General features: G+C 43.4%; 1 protein-coding gene across 2 annotated transcripts in view; it reads right to left on the bottom strand.

Annotated features, from left to right (window-relative positions):
- LOC115096615 (collagen alpha-1(XXVII) chain B-like) overlaps positions 1–26,848 on the bottom strand; it is a 514,116-nt gene that overhangs the window by 122,692 nt on the left and 364,576 nt on the right. For both annotated transcript variants that reach the window (XM_029611498.1, XM_029611499.1), the window contains exons 32-34: positions 24,394–24,447; positions 12,947–13,000; positions 1,035–1,088 (exon numbers count right to left, since the gene is read on the bottom strand). In XM_029611498.1, coding sequence (XP_029467358.1) covers positions 1,035–1,088; positions 12,947–13,000; positions 24,394–24,447 — 162 coding nt within the window. The remainder of the gene's footprint in view (positions 1–1,034; positions 1,089–12,946; positions 13,001–24,393; positions 24,448–26,848) is intronic.

Below are 26,848 nucleotides of genomic sequence, written 5' to 3'. Positions count from 1 at the left end.
CTAATGTTAGAGAGCCAGATGGAGGGATGGAGAGAAAAGAAAGAAAAGAGTCATACAAGAGGTCTGGTAAAATGGAAAGGAGATCAGAAAAAGGAGTCAGGAGAAGACATAAAAGTGGAGGCGAGAAGGATTCTTAATATATTTTTTCTTCTTCCTTCTGTCTGTCTGTCTGTTCTCCCCGGTTCTCCCAGGTTCCTGCACTTAGCTATGTTGAATCAGTGTATAAGAATTCAGACCAGAATCACTAAATTGATGTTAGTATCCCTGTAAATTTAATGCCAAGAATAGCCCAAGATTATGTTTTAAGCTGTTTAAGCCTCTCTAATAATATACAGCAGGAGCCCCTCAGATTTCTTGTACCAGAGCCCACAATATTGCCCTGACTGATAGGTAGGTAGCAGCATAACTGCAAATGCAGTTGAGTAATAAAACTCAAAGACAGTACAGTAGTATGTGTCAGATAGCTCTCACTTACTACCCCCCCCCCCCCCCCCGCCTCCAAAAGAGAAAAGAAGCTAAGAAAAAAAATTGAATTTGACCCTTGAACACAGGCTATTGAAACCTCTCAGTTATTCACAAATGCTCCACATAAAAGGAAGTTGATTTGGATTAGAGAGATAGTGTTGCCATCACCCCAGGAAGAAATGACCTATGTTAACCTAAACTTCAGTCTGATACTTTTGGAATGAATAAAACTGCATTTCCTGTGCAGCAAGCTCGAGTACTGAGTATCTGTGTTTCAGAAATGGCATTGCTGCTCATCTTCCTGCAGTCACAGACCCCCTGGGATTCTGGTTCTAGTTTAACACAGCTTTTCTTTTTAAAATTTGAGTAAATCAAGAGTTTCTTAAAGGGTCATAGATTTTCATTATATTATCCACCTAATCTAGCTCTCATTAGCTTTGTATAGACTTGCTCAGAGTTATTAGCAGTTCATATGGTACCATTCGGCAGGGGTACTACTGTCTCCTGAACGCTTCTTTTTATCTCTTATCTGAGCAGGAGAAACCATATTTATCAAATGCTATTCTTACCTTCATGCCTTGTTCACCCAGAACACCAGCTTCTCCCTCAGGTCCAGGAGGTCCCTGTAAGGAAAATGTATTATTACAAAGTAGAGAGGAAGACTATTCAGTAAGTTCCCCTAAAATAAATTCTCATTCTGGATTAAGCTCTGGGAGTAAAAATTACTACAGATATAACCTCAACACTTGACTTAGAGGTCCTTTTATAAGATTGCCTGCCTGATATGCAGGTGAACTAAAACACATATGTCATGTATACACATAAGTTTACCTGGACTGAGTGTAGACATTCCCTGGGGTAGAAATGGGGAGGATTTTGCAGTTACATGCATATTTTTCCATCTTCAAAAGTACATGGGTAAATATTTTAAAGAAAGATTTTGCACACAAAATTAGCAGACAACTGTGTACAGGTAGTTTTGGTGCCACAAAGCAGACTTTGAAGATGTGCATACCACACTTGATGAGGCCAATCCAGTGCAACCAGCAGAACAAACCCTGGATGACCAGTCATCCATTGAAGTAGTATGCCTATCATGGGCCAAGGGGGAAAGGCGTATAACACCCTTTTGGTGGCCCCTCCTGAACCAGAACATCGACTCACCTTTGTATTCTGGCCATTTGCCATCAGATCCAAATCAGAATACCCCCACATTGCTACAATCTGGTCGAATACTCTTTGAGATAGAGACCATTCTCCTGGATCTATGACATGGCTACTGAGAAAGTCTGTTTGGATACTGGACACACCTGCAATGTGCGACACTGACAAAGCCTGTAAATTAATTTCTGCCTAAGGGCAAAGAATGTCCATCTCCAATGACATTTATGGACTCCGAGTTCCCCCTTGATGATTCGTGTACACCACTGCTGTAACATTGTGGACCTTACCATGACTGCCTGTCCCATGAGCAAAGGCCCACATTCATGAAGCACTAGCTGAATAGCTCTGGCTTCCAAATGATTCTTGGACCAGCTCACTTCCTCAGAAGTCCATTGACCCTGAGTAACAGTTCCTGACAGGGTCACTCCAGCCCAATAGAATGGCACCCATCATCACTATGATCCATTCAGGTGTCACTAAGTCCATTCCTCACTCTAGGTGCTCAACTTCCAGCCACTACTGCAAGCTCTACCTTATTGATTCCAAGAGCAGCAATCTCATCAAATACTCTTGAAATTGGGGATTTCATCTGGAAAGCAAGGCTCTCTGAAGAGGACACATTGCCACCCTCGCCCATGGCACAAGGTCCAAGAAAGCCACCATGGACACAAGAGTCTGAAGGTAAGACCATGCTGTCGGGCTTTTGGCTGTTCTCAAAGCCCGAACTTGATTACATAACTTCTGGATCTTCTGGTCCATCAGGTGTACACAACCTACTTTCATATTGAATTGAGCTCCTAGATAATCCATCTTATGAGATGGATGAAGATTGCTTTTGAAAACATTGAGAAACCAGCCCAACTTCTGCAATACTTGAACTATTCGCTGAAATATGGAGATGCTATTCTGAAAGAACTTTGCCCGAAACAGCCAACTGTCCAGATAAGGATACTCCACAATTCTTTCCTTGTGAAGGGTTGCTGCCATAACCTTGGAGAACATTCTTGGAGCTATTGCCAGGCCAAAAGGCATCGCTTGAAACTGAAAATGATGGCCAAGGACTGCAAAATGAAGAAAATGCTGACGATTCTTTCAGATTGGAATGTGAAGATAAGCCTCTGTTAAATCCAGAGAAGTAAAACATGTCTCCCTTTTGAACCGCCATGATCACACATCATAGGGTTTCCATCCTGAAGTGAAAGACTTTCAAGAAATCATTGATGCTTCGGATCTAGGATGGAATCCTCCCTTATTTGGAACTAAGTAAATGGAATAGAGAGCCTGACCATCTTGGTCTTTTTGAACCAGAACTATAGCCTTCAAGTCGATAAGTCTTTGCAGAATGGCCTTTTATCACCTTTCTTTTCACTGCCAAGTGACAAGGAGAAACCATAAAAGCACTGGGAATGGGCCAAGCGAATTCCAGCATGTAACTATTTCTTATTATCTCCAGATCCCATTGATCCATTATAATTTGGCCCTTTCTGATAAAACAGACACAGGCCCCCCAAGAACTCATTGTGCTGATGTAGAAGGTCTGGAGCTTGCCACTCCATCTTTACTTCCTTTTTTGGAATGTAAGGACTGATATCTTCAGAAGGTTCTACTCCACTGAATGGAAACAGCACAGCCTTGTCTGACTCTACAAGTCTTGTAATACCTACTGTGAGAAGAATCTTCCCACTGTAGAGTCTTAGCTCTGTCCTCTGGGGGTCTTGGAACTTTAGAGTTATCCCATGCCTTTGCCATTTTTACAGCTCCTCACCAAAGGTTTACCCTTAAAGGGAAGCTTCATCATGTTAGTTTTGGAGATAAAATCTGCTGACCAGTTGCACATCCATAAAAGCCATTGAGTTTCTATAACCAATACTACACCCCTTCTGAGGCCTGCACTAAATCATACTCAGCATCTGCTATGTAAGCCACTCCAGGCTCTAATGGCAGAGACTCCTCACCAAGCTCTTTCTGGGCATCCTGTGCCAGAGAAAGCCCAGATCACACCACAATACAGCAACAGGCTGCAATCTAAAGGGTCATACTCACAGCCTCAAAAGCTTGCTTGAAAACTGATTCTATTTTCAGTCCTGTGCACTCTTCAGGGCCGCCTAACCTTTCACCGGGATGGTGACTCTTCTAGTAACTGAGTATACCAATGTAACAACCCTGGTAAAATGGAACTTCTCCCTTATCTGGGGATCCAGATACAACTTGGCTCAAAAGCAGCTCCCCTTAAAATTAGCTTCTGGAGCTGCCCATTCCAAATCATTGAGATCTTGCAACACCTGGAAAAGAGGGAAAATAACGAGATTTTCTCAAACTGACCATAATCGAATTCTTGTGGAGATCCCCTTTTTTCTCATCGGAAATTTGCAGAGTGTGTCAGGACTGTGAAATTAGGGACGTTAATTTATTCCTATGGAAGAGACACAGCATAGACGCATGATTGTCCCCATTTGGAAGAACTCCTCTTTCTAAATCCATGTCACTATCACCTGGAAAATATTTAAAAACCATCTATAGAGTCATATGAGGAAGGGAATTCCTCCTCTGGGACTCCCTCCCCATTCTGCCTAGCCCTCAATTTACCCTTAGTACCAGAGTCTGAGGGCACTGGGAGGGAAGGTGCAGTATGTGTACTCAGACTCAGGTGTGCATGCTGTTGACAGGTGTACTCTGACAGGGGTGTGCATGCTGATGACGCTGCTGCCTCGCGACTCCATGCAAAGTCAGTGCCACTAGGGAGGGATGGAGCAGATACAGGAGAGGACTCTGTAATGGAGTCTGCTGGCTCATCGATGGAGGGGATTTTCCAGCATCAGGCAGAGAGGATTTCTTCACTGGCTGCCAAGTCACAATAAACTACTATGCAACCGCTCTTGGTAAGACCAAAACATTTCACTCTCAAAACTATATGGGAGGCTATTGAAACTTAGGGCCTCATTTACCTTACAATTTAAACCTCTAGTGGAAAAAGTTAATGAAAATGAAAATAGGATAACATTTCGAGAAGCCTCTAATGAGACTTTCTCACAAAAGATTGAAGAAGTTAAACTGAAAGTTCAAGGAGTGAGATCTACCCAGGAACTTTTGATGAAATAAAATCAGCTCTTGCAGAATAAATTAGAAAATCTGGAAAATGTTACCTGTGGAAAAAACCTTTGATTTATTAACTTTCCGAAAATACCATACCTTTCAGCCAAGGACATGTATATCTTATGGATATACTTAAGGTTCCAGAACAAGCGGTTCCTCCTCTATCTAAATTGATTTAGCTACCCTTTTTTAAAAAGGCTAAAGAAGCTTGGGTGGGCTCTCAAGAGATGGAACCTTTGATCCCATCAAATATGGATATTTCAGAATTGTTGGAAACATCAGATAGTGCCCTGACTGAAGCAGCCACTATGTTGGTTTCATTTGTTTTGGAACCTGACCATGAGGGGGTGTTAAGGTTATATTTTAAACACTGACTAGTAGGGATGTGAATCGTTTTTTGACGATTTAAAATATCGTCCGATATATTTTAAATCGTCAAAAAATCGTTAGGGCCACGATACAATACCAATTCCCCCGATTTATCGTTAAAAAAACGTAAATCGGGGGAAGGGGGAGGGCAGGAAAACCGGCACACTAAAACCCCCTAAAACCCACCCCCGAGGTCGTTCAGCGGCGGTCCGGAACCCCCACTGAACGACCTCCTGCAGTCGATCTCCTGCCGGCGCCATTTTCCGTACGAAAACGATTCGCGGCAAGAAATCGCTCCCGGAACCCCGCTGGACTCCCAGGAAACTTTTGGCCAGCTTGGGGGGGCCTCCTGACCCCCACAAGACTTGCCAAAAGTCCAGCGGGGGTCCGGAACGACCTCCTCCGTCGAATCGTTTTTGTCTATGGCCGCCGCCATTTTGCGGCGGCCATTTTGAAAAATGGCGCCGGCTGAAGACAACACGATTCTATTGAGGGGACCGTTCCGGACCGCCGCCGTTCTGGACCACCGCTGGATCCCCAGGTAATTTAAAGCATTTGGGGGGGGGGGTTCGGCAGGGTGGGGGATTTAATTTAAAGGGTCGGGGTGTGTTTTAGGGGGGTTTAGTGTGCCGGCTCACGATTTTAACGATTTTTCACGATAGTTTACACACCCAAACGGCAACAATACGATTCCCTCCCTCTCCCAGCCGAAATCGATCGTTAAGACGATCGAGGACACGATTCACATCTCTACTGACTAGATTCTTTTTGCCATCTTAGAGTTAGGGTATACCCAGATGTCTCCAGACAAACTCAGAAGAAAAGAAACAGCTTTTGTTGATGAGACCCAGAGGTTACAAATAGGGGATTATTTTCTTCTAAAGTTTCCGTGTAAATGTCTTGTAAAATTCAAGGGCCACTTGTATATTTTTTTTATATTCCTTCACAATTGTCTTAGTTTCTTACGGGCCGATACAGTAAAAGTCACGGGAGAGCAGGCGCACAAGGCCACTCTCCTGTGCGCGCGATTCACTAATTTATTTAAATTAGGGCCCGCGGCAAAAAGAGGCGCTAGGGACACTAGCGCGTCCCTAGTGCCTCTTTTTGGACAGGAGCGGCGGCTGTCAGCGGGTTTGACAGCCGACGCTCAATTTTGCTGACGTCTGTTCTCGAGCCCGCTGACAGCCACGGGTTCGAAAACCGGACGCTGGCAAAATTGAGCGTCCAGTTTTCAACCCGCAAGCCGCGGGCCCATTTCAAAATTTTATTTTTTAATTTTTAACTTTTTTTTAACTTTGGGGGCCTCCGACTTAATATCGCCAAGATATTAAGTCAGAGGGTGCACAGAAAAGCATTTTTTCCTACTTTTCTGTGCACTTCCCTGGCGCCGGCAGAAATTAACGCCTACCTTTGGGTAGGCGCTAATTTCTTAAAGTAAAATGTGCAGCTTGGCTGCACATTTTACTTACTGTATTGCGCAGGAATACCTAATAGGGCCATCAACATGCATTTGCTTGTTGTGGGTGCTATTAGGTTCGGGGGGGTTTGGATGCGCATTTTTGATGCGCTATTACCCCTTACTGAATAAGGGGTAAAGCTAGCATGTCGAAAACGTGTGTCCAATCGCAGGTTAACAGTGCGCTCCGCCGGAGTGCACTGTTAACCCGCGATTGTACAGTGCGCTCCACCGGAGCGCACTGTACTGTATCGGCCTGTTAGTGATAAAATGTTCAGCAACTAGAGGGAGTGGGATTTTCTTTGCCTGACTCCCCCCAAGGCTGGCTGAGTGTCCCTAATGAATGAAATCTCCATTTGTCTTTGCAATTTTTCCTTTCTATTTCCTTTGGGAAATTTTCATGGAATTGTGTTACTGGATCCTCTTTTGTGGAGTATATAGGAATTGTAAGAAATGGTGGTATTTCCTATTATACTGATTGTAATGTTTAAGATTTCATTCTTTCTTTCCTTTTCTATGCAAGATTTCTTTTAACATAAATGAAAATGTGTAAATAAAAAATTTAAAAAAAGGAAAAGGAAATAGGCACAAAATACATCTTTAAAGTCCCCCTAGAAGAGGGAAATCCAAATGTTCCGAGCTTGAACAAAATACTGTAAAAAGAAAGAAAAACTAAAAAAAGGGGGAAGTCAGTATATTATACATAGCAGCACTACACATCAATAACAACTAGGAACCCTAAAGATATTTCTTCAGAATGTAAAGCAAGAAATATTTTCCTTCAAGCTTCAGTGGCTCGTGAAATGTCAGGAGAAAGTCAAACCTTATGGCTGTAGGGAATATCCCAATTCTTGCTATCAGGACAAGCAGCTAAGATGGACTCTCTGATGTCAGTAAAAATGGACATTGCCTGTTTGGCTATCTGTGGCTAGATGCAGAGGTGAAACGGTGCTTTGCAGTTGCTGTGATTGTGACAAACTGGACAGATTTATAGGCCCTTCCAGCCTAGCTGGAGCCAAAAGAGGCCAAAAGAAACACAAGGACAATTGATACTGTGTCAATATGCATAGCCAGAGCACTAGAGGTCTCTTTTTATGGCTCTAGGGCCAATCCAAGAGCAGGACTTATCAGTGCCCTGTCAGAGATGAACCTGTAGTCCTTAAACTGACTGCTTGATGAATATGGAGAAGAAACAAAGGAACTGATAAAAAATCAGGAAAATCAGCTAATTAAAGCCTTAATTATGCATTCAGCTGACTATGCATGAAGTTGCTGAACTATGCATAGGTAATCCCTTAAAAACAGCAGGGTGCAAGCACTCAGGGTTGTTGTTGTTTGATTGTTATCCATCCAAAGAGGAAGACAACCCATCTGAATGCTGCTGCTTCCCCCTCCCTGCCTTGTTTCCAGGCATCCTGGGCAGAAGCAACTTGCGAAGACAAAGGGCACAGCTGAGTAAGGAATCAGAGATTGGAGAGCTGAACAGCCTTTGCTTCAGTGACAGAGGCTGTCCTCTTCACCTACATGCCAAGGACCTAAGAAGGGACAAGACAGCCAGACCAGACCAAAGAGCATGGCTCTGCAAGTCCCATATGGTGAGAAACTGTGGGCTCCATTCCCTATTCAGTGGGTTTGGAAGTTAAGGCTCTTAGCAATTCACTTACAAGTCTGTTCTAGAGGGGGGATGCTAGCGCTTTAATTGATTGTAATCTGATAAGCACTGGATGTCAAGTATGTTTTCGTCACTATTGTTTTTCTTATTTTCTGTTTCCCTGAATTAGTGTCATTATGCTTATCTCTGTGTAACTTAGAAATAAAGCATTATTCAGACAGTTTGGTGAATTATCTAAGCAGACAGACAGGAAGAAGCGTCCCTCTAACTATCTCTTCAGTATCCAATGATTTTGCAAAGCATTTGTAGAATTCAAAACTAACATTACCACCATCTTGCTTATTAACCAAGTCTTACCCGCTGTTTCCAGATGACGGTAGAAAAATGCTTTGCTAATTGAAGGTAAAACTTCAGCAAAGATCTCAATAGGTGTACAGGAAGATAACTTTGGAAAATGTAAAGACCTTACATTCAAATATCTGAAGGAATTCTTCAAGTTCTCAATCCTTAAAATCAATGAGTTGGATTGTACCATCTTAACCTACCATTTAGAAACAGAATCCACTCGCTTTTCCAATGTTCCAGTTCCCTCCAATTGTGAATTTAAAGAAACTTCATTAAAATATAGCTTCTTATGTATGTCAACGGCAAGAGAAGTCATGGAGGAAACAGCTTTTTCTAAGGATACCATCATTCCCCATAGGGATTCCATGGTAATCCCGGCAGGTTTAACAGGCAGACGTCTGGTTAACATACCAGCAAGAGCAGATAATAAAGCATCCCCTAAAGGGGACCTCACTCCAGCACTACTCACAGTCATATTCACTGCTTGCATCAGTCTTTGCCCCTGCTGACACTCCACACCCTATCACTATGGGCAGCAAAGCTTCTCCTCCAAGGCCTCTGGGAAATGGGAGATGAAGGAATCGCTGCACCAGAGCAGAGCTGTTTCAAAGTCTGGCTGAATAATAGCTCACTCCCCACCAGCCAAGGGCTGCTCACCAACTACACCATCAGCTGCTGAATCCACAAAGCCAGTAATTCTCATCAAACGCAAAACAAAACTGAGGGAATATTTTTCACAACCATGAAATAGCACGAGAAAGATTGTTTAGATATTTTGGCTGTTAGCATAATCTTGAGAGGAGTCATCTCCAAAAGGTTGTCGTTTTGAGAACACAGCAATCAACGAGTTACATAGTTCACTAACTTATCCCTCGAATACAGTGGGCCTAAGTAATGCAAGCATTGTGTGTCAAAGTCAAAGCTTTAAATGTAATCCTAAACTCTACTGGCAACCAATGTAATTTTGAAAGTACTGGAGATATATAGTCTCTCAAATTGTGACCTGAGAAAAAATGAACTACTGCATTTTGGATTAACTGGAGATTCTGCAAACATTTTTTAGGTAAATCAGGATAAAATGCAACAGAAACAAATGTACTTTGTGAGATTGGTTGTATATTTCTTCTGTTTAATAAAAAAAAGTTTGAACATAAAACAAATTACAGTAGTCCAGTGGAGATGTCAGTGTTGCATGCACAATGGCCTCAAAACATTTTTGATCAAGTTACAAAGTTGGAAAATATCCATTCCACACCAGTGATGCAATCTTCAGCTCCACTCTCAGACCATTATCAATTTTAATCCTCATACTGCAAACCTGATCCCTCATTTTTAATGTATTTTCTTCCAGTACAAGATTTGCTGTACCTACTATGTGCGCACATTTTTTCAATTATGGAGCTCAACTTGTAAATCTATCCTCTGTATAGCATTTGCACGTATAAGTGGACGTGCGGCGATTAATGCTGTTCATCAACAGTTTGGCTAATATTTTATAAAATGTGCGGCAGGAACTGCACACTTTATTAAATATCACATATTTCTGCTCCAAAGTTATGTGTGTGTGTTTCAGTATGCACATATATTTCAAATGCAAGAAAATACAAACTTTCTCTACCCAATTTATAAACATATGCATGAATATTTTATGCACAAAATTGTGACACTATGGAGGAAATTTTCAAAAGGATTTATACACATAAATGGGCTTTTAAAAAATGCTTTTATGTGCCTAATTCCTTTAAAATTCACTCCACAGAGCTGCTAAGATATATGCTTTTGTGTGCACAACTCCTTTGAAAATTAACTTCTGTGTGAATAAACATCCAGAAATAATTTTAGAGGCAGGTATTTTAAAAGTATGCACAAGTATTTCAAATCACCAGTTTGCCAATACCTCCACCATTTTACACAGTCCACCAGTTCTACTAGACCTTCTAGCACTTCACCCTGAATGCCCACTAGTTCTCCTAGTTCTCCCAACCTCCCACCCAAAAACTTGTGGCAACAGACAAGTCTGATTTCACTTGCACAGGTCATTTAGCAGGTGTAAAAGTGTACAAGGAAGTTTGATAATGTATATGCATACATCTCTTACAAGACAGCAGCTACTGCATGTACTTCTGAACCCCTTCACTGAACACCTCTTTTTCTTCTTGAAAAAATATACACGAGAGAGAGAGAGGGACTGAGATTGAGTGAGACTGAGACTATCTACAAGACTGTCATAGTAGTCAAGTATTTATATTAGGGATGTGAATCGTGTCCTCGATCGTCTTAACGATCGATTTCGGCTGGGAGGGGGAGGGAATCGTATTGTTGCCGTTTGGGGGGGTAAAATATCGTGAAAAATCGTGAAAAATCTAAAAATCTAAAAATCGCAAAACCGGCACATTAAAACCCCCTAAAACCCACCCCCGACCCTTTAAATTAAATCCCCCACCCTCCCGAACCCCCCCCAAATGAGTTAAATAACCTGCGGGTCCAGCGGCGGTCCGGATCGGCAGCGGTCCGGAACGGGCTCCTGCTCCTGAATCTTGTTGTCTTCAGCCGGCGCCATTTTCCAAAATGGCGCCGAAAAATGGCGGCGGCCATAGACGAACACGATTGGACGGCAGGAGGTCCTTCCGGACCCCCGCTGGACTTTTGGCAAGTCTCGTGGGGGTCAGGAGGCCCCCCACAAGCTGGCCAAAAGTTCCTGGAGGTCCAGCGGGGGTCAGGGAGCGATTTCCCGCCGCGAATCGTTTTCGTACGGAAAATGGCGCCGGCAGGAGATCGACTGCAGGAGGTCGTTCAGCGAGGGTTCCGGCGCCTCGCTGAACGACCTCCTGCAGTCGATCTCCTGCCGGCGCCATTTTCCGTACGGAAACGATTCGCGGCGGGAAATCGCTCCCTGACCCTAGCTGGACCTCCAGGAACTTTTGGCCAGCTTGTGGGGGGCCTCCTGACCCCCACGAGACTTGCCAAAAGTCCAGCGGGGGTCCGGAAGGACCTCCTGCCGTCCAATCGTGTTCGTCTATGGCCGCCGCCATTTTTCGGCGCCATTTTGGAAAATGGCGCCGGCTGAAGACAACAAGATTCAGGAGCAGGAGCCCGTTCCGGACCGCTGCCGTTCCGGACCGCTGCTGGACCCGCAGGTTATTTAACTCATTTGGGGGGGGTTCGGGAGGGTGGGGGATTTAATTTAAAGGGTCGGGGGTGGGTTTTAGGGGGTTTTAGTGTGCCGGCTCACGATTCTAATGATTTATAACGATAAATCGTTAGAATCTCTATTGTATTGTGTTCCATAACGGTTTAAGACGATATTAAAATTATCGGACGATAATTTTAATCGTCCTAAAACGATTCACATCCCTAATTTATATCTCAATAGGAGGGCTATCTAATAGCTTGAGGTGAGGTGTTGGTTTAGGGGTCAGATTCTCATGTAGAGTGAGACCTACGAACAGCACAGTACACCTCGGTGAAGATTTGACATCATTTGGAGTGAGGAAAGTCTCACAAAGATGCCATTTCTACTATGTTCTCTCACCCTAGCTTGATGGACTCTATAACAGGGCATGTGTTATGCTATTGCACGGTGCAATATTTCCTCTCATTTTCCTAAATCCCACCCAAACTCCTCCCTGATCCCACCCCTTCCAAAAATTTGCATTCATGTTGCGCGCTAGTGTTATTATCGCATGCATTATGGCGTTAATGTATCATCACATGCTTTAATGCCAATAAAGCATTTTGATGAATGACCCAGTTAAGTTCTAAATGTATCACAAATAAAACTATGCCATATCACAACAAATGCCAATATCACATGTGGACAAAAGTTTGTATTGTGAAATCATGCATGCACTTTCAGACAACTGAACATCCATTTATGCAGATTAGCCATCTTACCCGCTACCTTCATATATTAAGAATGTTAGATGTCAATTAGGTCCGCAGGTACAAACTGCCCGTGGAACCGCAAAGCTCATTTTCAAAAGGAAATTCGCCATGGAGTTTCCCTTTGAAAAACCACCAGGATGCGCACCCTGGGTACAGGAGTTATGCATGGACTTTACACCAGCTTTATAGTGCCGGACATCACCATGTGTGCTTTTCCCTTCCCTGCCCATGCCCTGTCCCCTTCTCCCAGCAGGTAAAGGTGAGTTTGCACTGAGGTAGTGGGGAAAGGGGGGGGGGGGGGGGAGTAGAGGGATTTTTAAACACACATTTACCCATGTAAAAAACGTTTAAAACTGTCCTCTGAAAATTTACCCCATAATTGTTGATCGACTGAGAAATATTAAGCTCATTTTGTGACTTTATACCATTTTAGAAAATGACCCTTCCCCAGCAGTTGCTAAAGTAATAATAGGTTAAAGTACAGCTTCTTTTACCCTTCCTCTTTTCCTAACAAAGATCAGTTTGTAACAAAGGCAGCAAAAGTGTTTCTACTTAACCTTTAGTCCAAGTTCACCTAATGGGCCAGCTGGTCCCTGAGGTCCTCGAGGGCCCTAGAATAAAAACAAATACAGAAACCGTTACTTACTAAAGCTCTTCATTGATCAGCAACATTTGATTCACTCCAGAGCATTCAAACCCACTAAGCTTGGGTTTAAACAAGGGACATGAGACGACATGGCAGAAAATTCAGCAGTGCAACAAAAAACACATCTGCAATAGGTATTAGATTCAGATTACTTTATTGGCACGACAATGGGACGTCCTGCGTATGAAAACCAAAAGAAATGTTGTGATTTCTCAGAGTAGAGTAGGCAAATACCCCCAAAAAGCAAAACTAACTTCAGAAGACCTCAGTTCAGCTGAATTCAGAATGAAATCACATTTGCCAAACAAATTGTCATCAAGAGGGAAATGTTTAAACTGTCCGTTTTTGGACAAAGTCTGTGGGTACTTTTTACCTGTGGACTTTGCCCCAAGTTTCATAGTGAAAGCATGTGTGTACTTTTGCTTTGAAACTTGCTATGGATATAAAGAACCCATTGACATCTTCACCTTTTAGTATGGTAGATTTTGTGCTGGGAAAAATACACAGGTAGAGTTGAAAATATCGTCTATGAGTGTACTTTTCTTCCCTGGAAAAAAAAAACAACCCAGTATCTGACAACAGGAGGAGGAGGGGAGAGCAAAGCTGGGAAGGAGGGGCAGCCTTCTCTCAGGCTTTCCAGGGCCTTATTTATGAATGCCTGCTACAGTAGATGTGAGGAGTGAGAACCTTTATAACGTGTTCATTTAAAAGTGTACTGCTATAGCAGGAGTGAAGAGCGATAAGCTCTACAATTTTATTGTTTTAAAAGGAACTGCTACAATGCAACCTATAACTATGCATAAAGTTGTTTCAGCCCCTTCAGAGGACACTCAGCAGAGGAGGTCCAGAAACTCAAGCCCAGGTATGGGATGTTTTCACATCTGCATATTCCTGCCAATTTTCAAAATGGATTTACATGCCTAAGTCCACTTTGAAATTAGGGCTAAAGTCCATGTGTACTTTCTACACATGAGCGGTTATAAAACTACCCTCTAGTCTAAAAGAATAGTACAAAAATATTTTAAAATATATGGGTACCCTCTGCAGCATTAACTGAAATATTAATGCAAAAAATGCAATGTACATGAGTTTAATAAAATCAAAACAGCTCAGGAGTATTGAATATTGAAAGTGTGAACATTTCCTTGCTGTTATTTATGTAAACATTTAGAGCAAATTTTCAGTAGGTCATCTAACTATAAATGTACATATGAACTTAGATAGAAATGTGAAGGCAGAAAAAAGACCATATAGCCTATCTAATCTGCTCAATCATCCAACTAATTTAGCTTTACAATTCCCTTCACTCCCTCAGAGTTCCCCTAAATTTATCCCATGCTTTATTGTATGCTTTACAGAATTATTCATTTCATAACAGTATTTCTTCAGATGCTGCTTTTGCCTACACATAATGGGCCGGATTTTAAAAAGGTTACGCACCCCAGGCCTATTTTCAAAAGGCCCGGCGATGTGAATAAAGCCCCGGAACGCGTGCAAGTCCCAGGGCTTTACTAAAGGGGCGGGAAGGGGGCGGGACAGGGCGGGAAGGGGGCAGGGTGGGGCGGGGTCAGAGGCTCCAGGCACAGCGGCCATTTGCCGCTGTGCTTGGGATCGCACGCTGGCCCAGAGGCAGGCACAAAAGATAAATACAAAATTTTGGGGGGGTTAGAGTAAGGCTAGGGGGAGGAAAGGTTAGGAGAAGGGAGTGGGAAGATCAGGTTAGGGGGAAGGTAAGTTCCCTTCTAGGCCGCTCAGATTTCAGCCTGGGAGGGAACGGGGGAAGGCAGCACGGCTCGGTGTGCACAAGGTGCATAATTGTGCACCCCCTTGCGCGTGCCGATCCTCGATTTTATAACATCTGCGCATGCATGTTATAAAATTGGGCGCACATGTGCGCGCACCGGGTAGCACACGCACATGTAGGCCGCGTGCACTTCTTTTAAAATCTACCCCAATGTTTTTTGATATGTAAAAATCTTTTTGAAGTTGCAATAATCGTCTTTAAAAATTTTTATATATGTTTTTCTCATATTTGCCTGCAAATTTGTACTTATTGTTTTTGTTGTTTTTTTAGGACATCTCGACTCTACATATTTTACTTATGTGTAATCAATATATTTCACCCTGGTATGCATTCTAATTAGCCATTAAATGTGCATTCTCCTCAGTGTTGGTTGCCACTGTTCTAATTGTTTATTCTTTGTTTTCTGTATAGATGTGTTGTGTTCTGAGGCCGTGGTCATCCATGGCCACGGCCCCCTACCTCACCCGCGGTGGCGACCCGCCGCAGCAACATCAGGGGAAGCTGCTGAGTCCGTGTCTGTTGCACCGGCACGGGCCTCCGGTACAACCGCTGGGCTAGGAGCCGTCCCTGCTCCTCCCTCGTGGTGTCATGCAGCCTTTCCTCCGCGGGCGAAATCCAAGATGGCCGCCGCCAAGTTAGGCGCGAGGCCACGCCCCCTTACTAGATTTAAAGGGACCTCGTTCCTTTAACTACTCTCAGCTGTTCCCAATGAGCCAGAACAGAGGAAGTATATAAGGAGACTTCCTCTGCTCATTCCTTGACTTGGCAACGTCCTACGTTGGTCAGGTCTGCTTGCTTTGGTGAGTCTTTTTGTGCTTTGGATCCTTGCTTCTTGGTTCCTGTCTCATCTTAGTGATTCCTGGTTCCTGACTTCGGACTGGCAAGCGGTGATTCCTGGTGTGTGACTTCGGATTGGCAAGTGGCGATCCCTTGGTGTGTGACCTCGGACTGGTAAGCGACGATCCTCTGGCACTTGACCTCAGACTTCTTCTGGATCATCATTTCCAAGGGCCCACCTAAGTCCCAGCGGCCCAGGTCCCTACGGGCTCCTCCCGGGGGGACCGCGGGCTTCCAGTGACGAAGACTCAGTTGCCTCCTCGACGTCTCGACTCCTCGTCTGCTTCCACAGCCACCTCAGTCTCCTGTGCCCAGGGTCAGCCGGTCGCATCTTCAGTTCTGCCTCGCCACCCGACGGGAGAACCTACGGATCCACCTCCTAAGGTATACCATCCTCCCGTCGGTCCAAGGGTTCACAAGCCTGAGCATAACAAGATGTTGCAACTGTATGGGAATTTGTTTCCCATGGGGTCCTCCCAACGCAGCCCCTATGGCAAAACATGGCCACGTCGGGGGACTATATTCTATGAGATTGACTTTGAAGCTTTAAATAAAATGTTACCTTGAAGATGTAATTGGAACATTACTTTTGCTTACTTGGAACAGCATTATTTTTGGTTGCACACCTTGCTTTGCTGGATATACTCCTCTGTGTGACTAAGTTTACTCCACATCTATTATTTGCTTTTATAAAATAGCATGTACATGAATACAGGCTACTTACGCACAATTATACTAATTTTATACATGTAAACCATTTAAAATTTACTCATCAGTGTTGGTGTAAACAAAGGTAATCTCACTCTTATCTTTCTTATATACCATACTATCTGGAGCCACAACTTCCACCATTTCTAACAAAGAGGAATTCCACTCTTCCACTAATTTTTCACTGTCCTTTTTTCCTAACCTAACTGCTGTTTCTTTAACTGAGCAAAACAGAAATCTTGGCAAACCATTCCCCATAATTTCCTACTCCCACCCCTCAATCTCACCTTCTGCATATAAGGGAGTTTAAAGGAAAACAAAATCATCTGGTTATCTAACCAGGGAAGTGCCCTCACCTCATTAATCTCCAAGCCCCCTATCCCACAAAGGTCTGAAGATCTGCTCTGATGAGACATTCACTCAATCTATAAGGGGGTAATTGAAATCTCCCATTATTATAGTGTTTCCTTATTTGTTAAGCTGTAAAATCTGTTAGCATTTCTCAACAAAACCCCACTGCTATAACTCCTCCATGTTAAACATGCAATTTATATCTATAGAGATTCCAGGGAGCAATTTGTTTCCTGCAGAATTTGTATGCTAGCTGACTCCATGGAATCCTTAATTTATAGGCTCACCACTTTTATCTGCGCTGTCTTTTCAATATATTTTGTACCTTGGTAACACCGTATTTCATTGGTGGTCCTTCTTCCACCCGATCTCTGAGATCCCAATCTAGTGTCATGCACCTAACTCTCCCATCTTATTATTTTTTAGACTTTTTGCATTTGCCTACAGATGCTTAAATGTATTTTTTTGTATTCTTTTTCATAACTTGAATCATCTGATAGTAAGTAGGTTATGTGGAATCATCTTTTTTCTACATCCTCTCTATCTCATCATTTTGAATTCCCTTTCTGGATACTCTGCTCCAAACTATGTACTCCTGACCAACTGTCGGCTTTCCCCTATAATCTAGTTTATAAGTTGCTCATTATTTTTTTTTTTATTTTTAGTCCAGCAAATGGGTTAAAATGTGTTCCATTTTGATTAAGGTGGAGCCCATCTTGCTGAAACAGACTCTACCCCTCCCAAAAAATTCCATAGTTCCTAATGAATTTGAAACTCTCCTCCCTGCACCATTTTTTCATCCATGCATTGAGACTCCGGAGCTCAGCTTTCCTCTGAGGTTCTGCACATGGAACTGGAAGCATGTCTGACAATGCTACCCTGGAGGCTTTGGACTGTAATTTCCTACCTGCTAGTCTAAATATAGTCTCCAGCACCTTCCTTTTACACCATGTCATTGGTACTCACATGGACCAAGACAGATGGCCCTTCCCAAGCACTTTCTAAAATCCTGTCTATGCAGTACATGGGGTCCCCTACCTTTACACTAGGCAGGCACATTACCAAGTGATCATCATGTCTGCCAGTCACCCTCTCTCTATTCCTAATAACAATACCAACAATGGTGAGAAGGATGGAGATTGCTCAGCTTGTGGAATAATTGGTTAGAATTAAAAAGGTCATACCTCCTGCCCCCACCACCACCATTAAAACTGTCAGCTAAGGGCTGCAAATCAGGAACATCTTGCCCAAAAGATACCACTGCAAAACTTCACAGAAGAAATTGTGGCGGAGAGAGCTGAGGATGAAAGTCCACAGTAAAGAAGAACTTAAGAGTAGTGGTACATTACAAATAGTGTGAGATCAATAGTGTGAGTTATCTAGCTAAATGCCAATGTTTGAATATCCCCTGCACTTATCCAGCTAAAATTTAGCTGGATAAAGTTATAGCATTTCAGGGGCATTCCAGGGTGTAGCAGGGTCAGATTTAAGGTTATAAGTAGAAGAGAGGGTGGAGGGGTTTCCTTTGGAGATTGGAGGGGGTATCCATTGGAAATTGAAGAGCAAGGCATGGTCCCACTTTTTTGGGCATCTTCATTATTTGGCACTTTAGCTATTTGCCTATGTTACCTATGTCTAAATCCTGCCATGATTTAGATTATGAAAAGGGGAAATGGAACTTCCATTGATATAGATATGATCTATAGACCTCTCACACAGGCAGAAGGATTGAATAGATGCTTAGTTGTTCATAAGATACAACTGGTGGCAGATCTTAATCTGCAACACATGCCCTATTTCTTATGTGTTTTTTCTAGAAACCTGCTGTTTGCTGCTGTAGGAAACAGGTTACAGGCTAGATGGACCCTTAGTCTGCACAGTTGCACAATTCTTATGTTCTTATATAACTAATGACCATCATTGATCAGCCACCAATAAAGCTATTCCTGTCATATGTTACAAGATGCAGTGTTTGGCCCAGACCTATTTAAAAAAAAGCATGAAATTACTCACACATATGAAGCATTATTTAGTATGGAACTGTCTGGATGTTTTACTGAGAATGTCTGAGCCTAACATATACACAAGGGAAAAAAGCCAACAGAACTATAAAAAGCAATAATCAGGAATATTAAACATGGCAAGTCTCTGAAATTAAGCCATACTAAACTGTGTTTAATTACACAGACAACTCCATATATATATAATTCTAATAGAAAAGAAACTGGTTTACAAGGTAAGTTATTCAAATAATGTTGAAAGAAACAAAAAGCAGACTCATGTTTGGAACAATGATGAAAGATGACCAAAACGGAAGAAACACATGAAGAATAAGACAGATGAAAAAGACAGTGGGGGGGGAGAAGGACAAACTTTAAGAAACTAAATTAATAAGTAACATGAACAATTAGGGAAATTGGGCAAGAATTTACAAAAAAAGAGCAAAGAAAGATACTCTATGAATGTACTGGAAAGAAAAGACATTTTAGCTAACTTAGGAAACAAAACCTCTGATAGCTCATGGGGATTTATTTTTATACAGCATTAATGGAGAACAGCTGGAAGAGATTAAAATGAATGCTTTTTTTTGTAGGATTAAATTAAAATATTATTTATTTTATTTTATTTTATTAAGGCTTTTATATACCGACTTTCTTGATACAAATCAAATCAATTCGGTTTACAATGAACTAAGTAGAATATACAATTAACCAATCAACAAGAGATACAGAGCATACAGTTACATTATAACAAGGAAGCCTTAACTTGGAGTAGGAAAAAAAGAAGGGGTGAGCGGAGCAATAAATATATAAAGTGCAATAAAATAGAATAAATACTATATACAGAGGAGGGGGCAAGGAGCCAACCTCTCTTTAATGGATATTATGCATGAAAATTTGGAAAGTTTTGTTTACAGAGATGTGTGGTGTACAATTCTAGATCAGGGAATGGAGTTTGTAGTGGGGAAGGCTTGGCTGAACAGCCATGTCTTTAGTTTCTTTTTAAAAGTTGTTAGACAAGTCTCCAGTCTGAGGTCCGGAGGCATGGCGTTCCACATGGAAGGGCCTGCAGTAGAGAATGACCGGTCTCTGATGTTTGCGTGGTGCACTAATTTGATTGTAGGAACGTGTAAAGATCCCTTGTAAGCATCCCTTAAAGGCCTGGCTGTCGAGTGCAGTCTGAGAGGATGAGACAGATCAAGCGGGGTTTGATGGTGGATATTTTTATGAATGATTGTGAGAGATTTATGGAGGATCCGGAAGTTTACTGGGAGCCAGTGGAGATCTTTTAGAATAGGAGAAATATGCTCTCTCCGATTGGTATTTGTCAGGATCCTTGCCGCTGCATTTTGTAGCAGCTGGAGCGGTTTAATGGTAGAGGCTGGAAGACCATGCAGAATGGAGTTGCAATAGTCGATCTTAGAGAACAGAATGGCTTGGAGGTCGGATCTGAAATCGTAGTGGAATAGGAGCGGTTTTAGTTTTTTGAGTACTTGTAACTTGTAGAAGCACTCCTTAGTAGTGTGTTTTATAAAATGCTTTAGGTTCAGGTGACTGTCGACTAGGACTCCAAGATCTCTGGCGTGTGATATATGTGGAATATTTTGTGATTGGAGAAGTATGGGACTACCTTCTGGAGTAATTAGTAAGAGTTCGGTTTTAGAAGTGTTGAGCACAAGGTTGAGGCTGGATAAGTAGTGGTTTATAGTTTGTAGATGAGCGTTCCATAACCTGAGTGTTGAGTCCAATGATTTGGATATAGGGATTAAAATTAAATTAAATCCCCCACCCTCCCGAACCCCCCCCAAATGAGTTAAATAACCTGCGGGTCCAGCGGCGGTCCGGAACGGCAGCGGTCCGGAACGGGCTCCTGCTCCTGAATCTTGTTGTCTTCAGCCGGCGCCATTTTCCAAAATGGCGCCGAAAAATGGCGGCGGCCATAGACGAACACGATTGGACGGCAGGAGGTCCTTCCGGACCCCCGCTGGACTTTTGGCAAGTCTCGTGGGGGTCAGGAGGCCCCCCACAAGCTGGCCAAAAGTTCCTGGAGGTCCAGCGGGGGTCAGGGAGCGATTTCCCGCCGCGAATCGTTTTCGTACGGAAAATGGCGCCGGCAGGAGATCGACTGCAGGAGGTCGTTCAGCGAGGGTTCCGGCGCCTCGCTGAACAACCTCCTGCAGTCGATCTCCTGCCGGCGCCATTTTCCGTACGGAAAATGGCGCCGGCCATACGCGTATGGCCGGCGCCATTTTCCGTACGAAAACGATTCGCTGCGGGAAATCGCTCCCTGACCCCCGCTGGACCTCCAGGAACTTTTGGCCAGCTTGTGGGGGGCCTCCTGACCCCCACGAGACTTGCCAAAAGTTCAGCGGGGGTCCGGAAGGACCTCCTGCCGTCCAATCGTGTTCGTCTATGGCCGCCGCCATTTTTCGGCGCCATTTTGGAAAATGGCGCCGGCTGAAGACAACAAGATTCAGGAGCAGGAGCCCGTTCCGGACCGCTGCCGTTCCGGACCGCCGCTGGACCCGCAGGTTATTTAACTCATTTGGGGGGGGGTTCGGGAGGGTGGGGGATTTAATTTAAAGGGTCGGGGGTGGGTTTTAGGGGGTTTTAGTGTGCCGGCTCACGATTCTAACGATTTATAACGATAAATCGTTAGAATCTCTATTGTATTGTGTTCCATAACGGTTTAAGACGATATTAAAATTATCGGACGATAATTTTAATCGTCCTAAAACGATTCACATCCCTAGTGGGCATAATTCGTTAGCTATCATTTCAGTGATGTTTTGCCATGAGGTGATAGCTGAATTGGGATTTGAAAGATCCAAGTTTGGGAGATTTCTGATCAGGGATTTGCCAAGATCTTCTGAAGAACAAGTTTTCCTGTAGTATAGAGTTGTAGGCTGATGAGGTGTGGTCAATCCTGTCAATGACCTGAAGGAGGAGTTGATCATAAAATGATCTGACCATGGGACTGGTAGGCATAAGGGGGGTGAGAGTGGGGTGAGATTAGAATTTGTGAAGATAAGATCAAGAGTGTGACCCGCTTTATGTGTTGGTTGGTTAATGTGCTGTTTGAAGCCCATGTCCGAAAGTGCTGATAGGAAAGCATCACAGTTGGTCGATCGAGGACTGGCATCAATGTGGAGGTTAAAATCTCCAATGATTATGGCAGGAGAGTCTAGTTTTAAGTATTTGGCTATAACCTCTATCATGGGAGAGGCATCTTGATCTAAAAGTCCGGGAGGCGTGTAGGTGAGTAGGATTTGAAGTGACTTAGATTTGAATAGGCCTACCTCAAGTTTGGGTATAGTATAGATAGGTTGTTGCTTGAGGTTAAAAAGTTTTTTTGCAGCTATTAGGAGACCTCCTCCTTTCTTTTTCTTTCTGGGTAAGGAGAAGACATCATATGTCTGTGTAGGCAATTGATTTATTAGGACTGTGTCTGAGGATTTTAACCAGGTCTCTGTGATGGCACAAATGTCTGGTTTAGTATCTAGCAGATGGTCATTAAGGATGTGGGTTTTTTTTGTGATTGATTGGGCATTGAAGAGTGATAAGGTGAATAGAGCCAAACCAAGTAATTGTGTGACTGGTGAGATCATTACCGGGGTTAGATTTCTACGGGTTATAGGTTGATATCTTAGTGTAGGCTTCATCTTGGAGAAGGAGTTGTGATGTAATATATGTATTGGGTGTCCTTGCAACATGGTTGTATGAGGGAGAAGACTTTGATGGTGTTGTAAGAATCAGGTGTCCTATGACGTTGTGGCGGTAATAGATTGTGGAAATGTTCTTTAAGGAGGTCTGAATGATATGTTTGGTTGTGTAATCTTTTGCTAGATGAATGCTGAGGCTGTTGGTTGACTGCTGAAGTGGCTGGTTGGATGCTGAGGTGGTTGAATGCTGAGACAGTGGGTTGAATGCTGAGGCTGTTGAATGCTGAGGCTACTGGTTGAATGCTGAGACAGAGGGTTGAATGCTGAGGCTGCTGGTTGAATGCTGAGACAGAGGGTTGAATGCTGAGGCTGCTGGTTGAATGCTGAGACAGAGGGTTGAATGCTGAGGCTGCTGGTTGAATGCTGAGACAGAGGGTTGAATGCTGAGGCTGCTGGTTGAATGCTGAGACAGAGGGTTGAATGCTGAGGCTGCTGGTTGAATGCTGAGACAGAGGGTTGAATGCTGAGGCTGCTGGTTGAATGCTGAGACAGAGGGTTGAATGCTGAGGCTGCTGGTTGAATGCTGAGACAGAGGGTTGAATGCTGAGGCTGCTGGTTGAATGCTGAGACAGAGGGTTGAATGCTGAGGCTGCTGGTTGAATTGAATGATGGGTGGATGCTGGATGAGTTCTAGTGCAGTATTGGTGTGATGCAGCTCGGGGAAGCGAAGTTCGAAACGAAGGAGCGAAACAAAGGGGCAGGCCCCTTTGTTGCGCTCCTTCGTGCGCGCGACGCCCGGCGCGCGGCACCAGGAGAGTGGTGGTTTAAATAGCCCGCCGGTCGCGCCTCTGACGTCACCGCTGCGACTTTTTCGTGGGCGGTACGGGGCGAGGGCTCGCGGCTCGGCTGGGGGCCTGCTAGAGGCGAGGGCTCGTGCTTCGGGTCGAGGCTGTGCAGGATCGATGTAACTTAGCTCCGATGGCGGCTGGCTGGAGGCAGAGACTCGCTGCCTCTCAGGTAAGTGGATGTTGGAGAGACGGGCCGGTGATCGGTGAGGGAGCCCGATTGGGGTGAGCGGAACAAGAGGCCTTACCCCGACGGGCTTCAGCGCCGATCGCGCAGGCCTAGTTCACCGCTGGAGCCCCGTGGAAGATAAAGGAGGAATGAGCGGAGAGCGGAGGTTTAAATAGCCCGCCGGTCGCGCCTCTGACGTCACCGCCGCGACTTTTTCGTGGGCGGTACGGGGCGAGGGCTCGCGGCTCGGCTGGGGGCCTGCTAGAGGCGAGGGCTCGTGCTTCGGGTCGAGGCTGTGCAGGATCGACGTAACTTAGCTCCGATGGCGGCTGGCTGGAGGCAGAGACTCGCTGCCTCTCAGGTAAGTGGATGTTGGAGAGACGGGCCGGTGATCGGCGAGGGAGCCCGATCGGGGTGAGCGGAACAAGAGGCCTTACCCCGACGGGCTTCAGCGCCGATCGCGCAGGCCTAGTTCACCGCTGGAGCCCCGTGGAAGATAAAGTAAGACAATGATTTTCTGCCAGGTCATGTCAAGTCGCTAACGTGAAACCTTTTTGAACGGGTGTCACTGGACTTGACCCAGTACCACTGGAGACCCTCTCTCTATATTTCCTTAATTACATTTAAGTTGGATGAGGGTAAGATCTTAATTTTCCAGTTGGAACCCTTTGTTCTAATAGAATGATATCAAAATATTTTCTGAAACAATATAAAAACTGTATAATCACATTAAGGTGCTGAAAAGGTGTATGCTAAAGTGGGTATCACCACTTCTTGGGTAGATAAAGGGAGCAGAAATCATGGTTACAACACATGAGATACATACATGTATATTAATTATCTACTGGCCTCTTTTTCTCCATCCACATACATAAAGAGGCATGTAAAGGCAGATAAAGGAATAAAGAGAAAGAAAACACCAGAAGGAGAAAAGGTTAGATTGTGGATAGGAGAGAAGAAGAGCGAAGACCATGATACTTACTGCTTCACCTGGAAACCCTTTTACTCCATGAGGGCCAGTTGGTCCTGGAATTCCCTGTAATAATCAGACATTAAGGTGAGCCAAATACTCATTCCAGCCTCTCTTGTGCTTCTACAGCACCTTCATTTTAAATCATAAAAGAATGTGGTGCCTGTATACAAAGACCTATCAATATAACATAAGATGTGTCGTGCCATAGAGCTGCTATCAAGCTAGGTCGAGAGTACAATGAACAAATCTCTTCTTTGTTTACCTTTCATCACTCCAAATCACATAAAATCTTTACTGATGTCTATTGTGCTGTTTGTACCTCTGACTGTGCATGTAAAACTGCACCCCAAAACCTAGGCCACCACCAAAACGTCACCCCGAGTTACTAGTTGTCCCTCTTACAGTGGTATAAATAGTTTACTTTACTTATATGAGAGCCTTATAAAGAGTCTCTCTCTCTCTCTCTCACATCCCAAAATGCGATAAAATATCACCGGTGCGATAAATTTAATTAGCATTGTGCTAAAATACCTATGTGTTCTGGGTCAGGCAGACATCCGAGTTTGCCATCCAGGCAGCTAAACTAGGAAGACTCAAGTTAGATTGAGAGGCATTCAAGCTCTTCCGATAGTGAGAGAAAGTGGAGGGGGGAGGGAGCTTCTCTTAGGGGCAAAGGCTCTTCTTAAAGGCAAAGGCTCACAGACTTTTATCATGGGTTACAAAAAGTGTTTCAGTATTAAGAATCCTCAGAAGGGAGGATTGCACTAAACACAGTTAAAACTACAATATGTACAGATACAAACATGTACCCACTACTGGGGACAGACCACTATGCAATGCAGTAAAAAAAATTACCCCAACTACACCCCCTTTTTTTTTTTTTTTTTTTTTATCGTGGGCGCTATTCTCACGAAATTAATAGCAAAATGATGAATCTAGGTCTAAATAAGGTCCATAATTTTCCTGACTTTGTCCTCTGCTTCATCATCTATGACATAGTCTGCCTGATCACTATGAACCAAACTGGATAACTTTAAAACATATCACACATGCCTGTATATGCATATATAGGGGTGCATGTACTCATGCTCATATATTTTATATTGTGCGTGCAATTACGCATGCACAATATAAAATACTCGTAAATCTAACTTACAACATGCTCATGTATCTAAAAGATATGCAGCATGTATTTTCAACATAGCTGGATACATTTTGACTTATCTGGACAAGTCTTAAAAAGTGCTCCTCAGCTGGCTAGATGGCACTTTTCAAAACTTATCCGGATAAGTAAAATAGCTGGATAAATAGCTTTTTAAGACTTATCTGGTTAAGTATCAGCTTTGCTACTAAGCCAGTTAAGTTGGAACTTGACCAGATAAATGACAATTTCACAATTTAGCCAGATAGATTGGATTTTTATCCAGCTAAGTAAGTAGTGCACCAACTGCTTTACTTGCTTATTTTTGCATCTAGCTTTAAAAATGTATGTGTGGATATTTTACCTGCACAATTTACATGCATTTACCCCCTGCATCTTGGATCGGGTTTTACGTGTGTAAGTCAGGTGATCTGTAGCATACTCTCAGCAAGGAAACTACCAGTTTTACCAATTAGTCTACCAGTTTACCCAGTCCATCCTTCAGCTCATTGAGACCCTTCGGTTCTTCAGCCTGAACTCTCCCCCCAGTTTCCCCACACCCCTTACTCCCAGTACGTATTTAACAATAAAAACTTTATTCTCACTTACACCAGATAATCAGCAGGTGTAAATATATGCAACAGACTTACCTGTCGCTTTTGCAGGATCTAAAATAGTTAACTTATCCGTGTAATAGTTGGTCCCGCCTGGGAACAGCCTCAGATTGCCCCGTTTTTTTTTTTTTAATATGCAAGTTTGCTCAAATATGTTTTTTTACCCGTTTATGTTGGGGTTTTTAAAATATCATATACGTGATGACATACCATTTTACACATATAGTTATTTTTTTACGCTCGCAACATTTGAAAATTCGCCTTTTACATCAGCAGGCTGACAAAATACCTTCCAGGGCTGACAAAATACCTTCCAGGGATTTTATGCTAGTATTTAAAAGCAAAATTGGCTGCTGTGACCCATAACTAATGGGATCTCTCCCCACCTTTGGGATTGCTGAGATACTGTCCTGAAAGTTCATTGGAGGCAGATCAGCCCTTTCCTTGGTCAGTATAAAAATCTGAAAATTGCCCTCCTCAGCACTGCTAAAAGCATTCATAATATTCCGTAGTGCACACATTTATATCGTGGGCTGCAAGGAGATGTTCCCAGAAGTGTACTTTTAGGTCAGGGAGGAAAATTCTATTTATTGTATTTCTGATATACTATTTTTCTGATATATTGCTTTTTTATTGTATTATTTTCATGTTTTGTAAAATACTTTGTGTTGGACTATGTATAAGGAAGGCAGTATACAAATATAGCATT

The sequence above is a fragment of the Rhinatrema bivittatum genome, chromosome 8 (genome assembly GCF_901001135.1).
Source record: "Rhinatrema bivittatum chromosome 8, aRhiBiv1.1, whole genome shotgun sequence".
Taxonomy (NCBI): domain Eukaryota; kingdom Metazoa; phylum Chordata; class Amphibia; order Gymnophiona; family Rhinatrematidae; genus Rhinatrema; species Rhinatrema bivittatum.
This window is presented reverse-complemented; position numbering and strand designations above follow the sequence as displayed.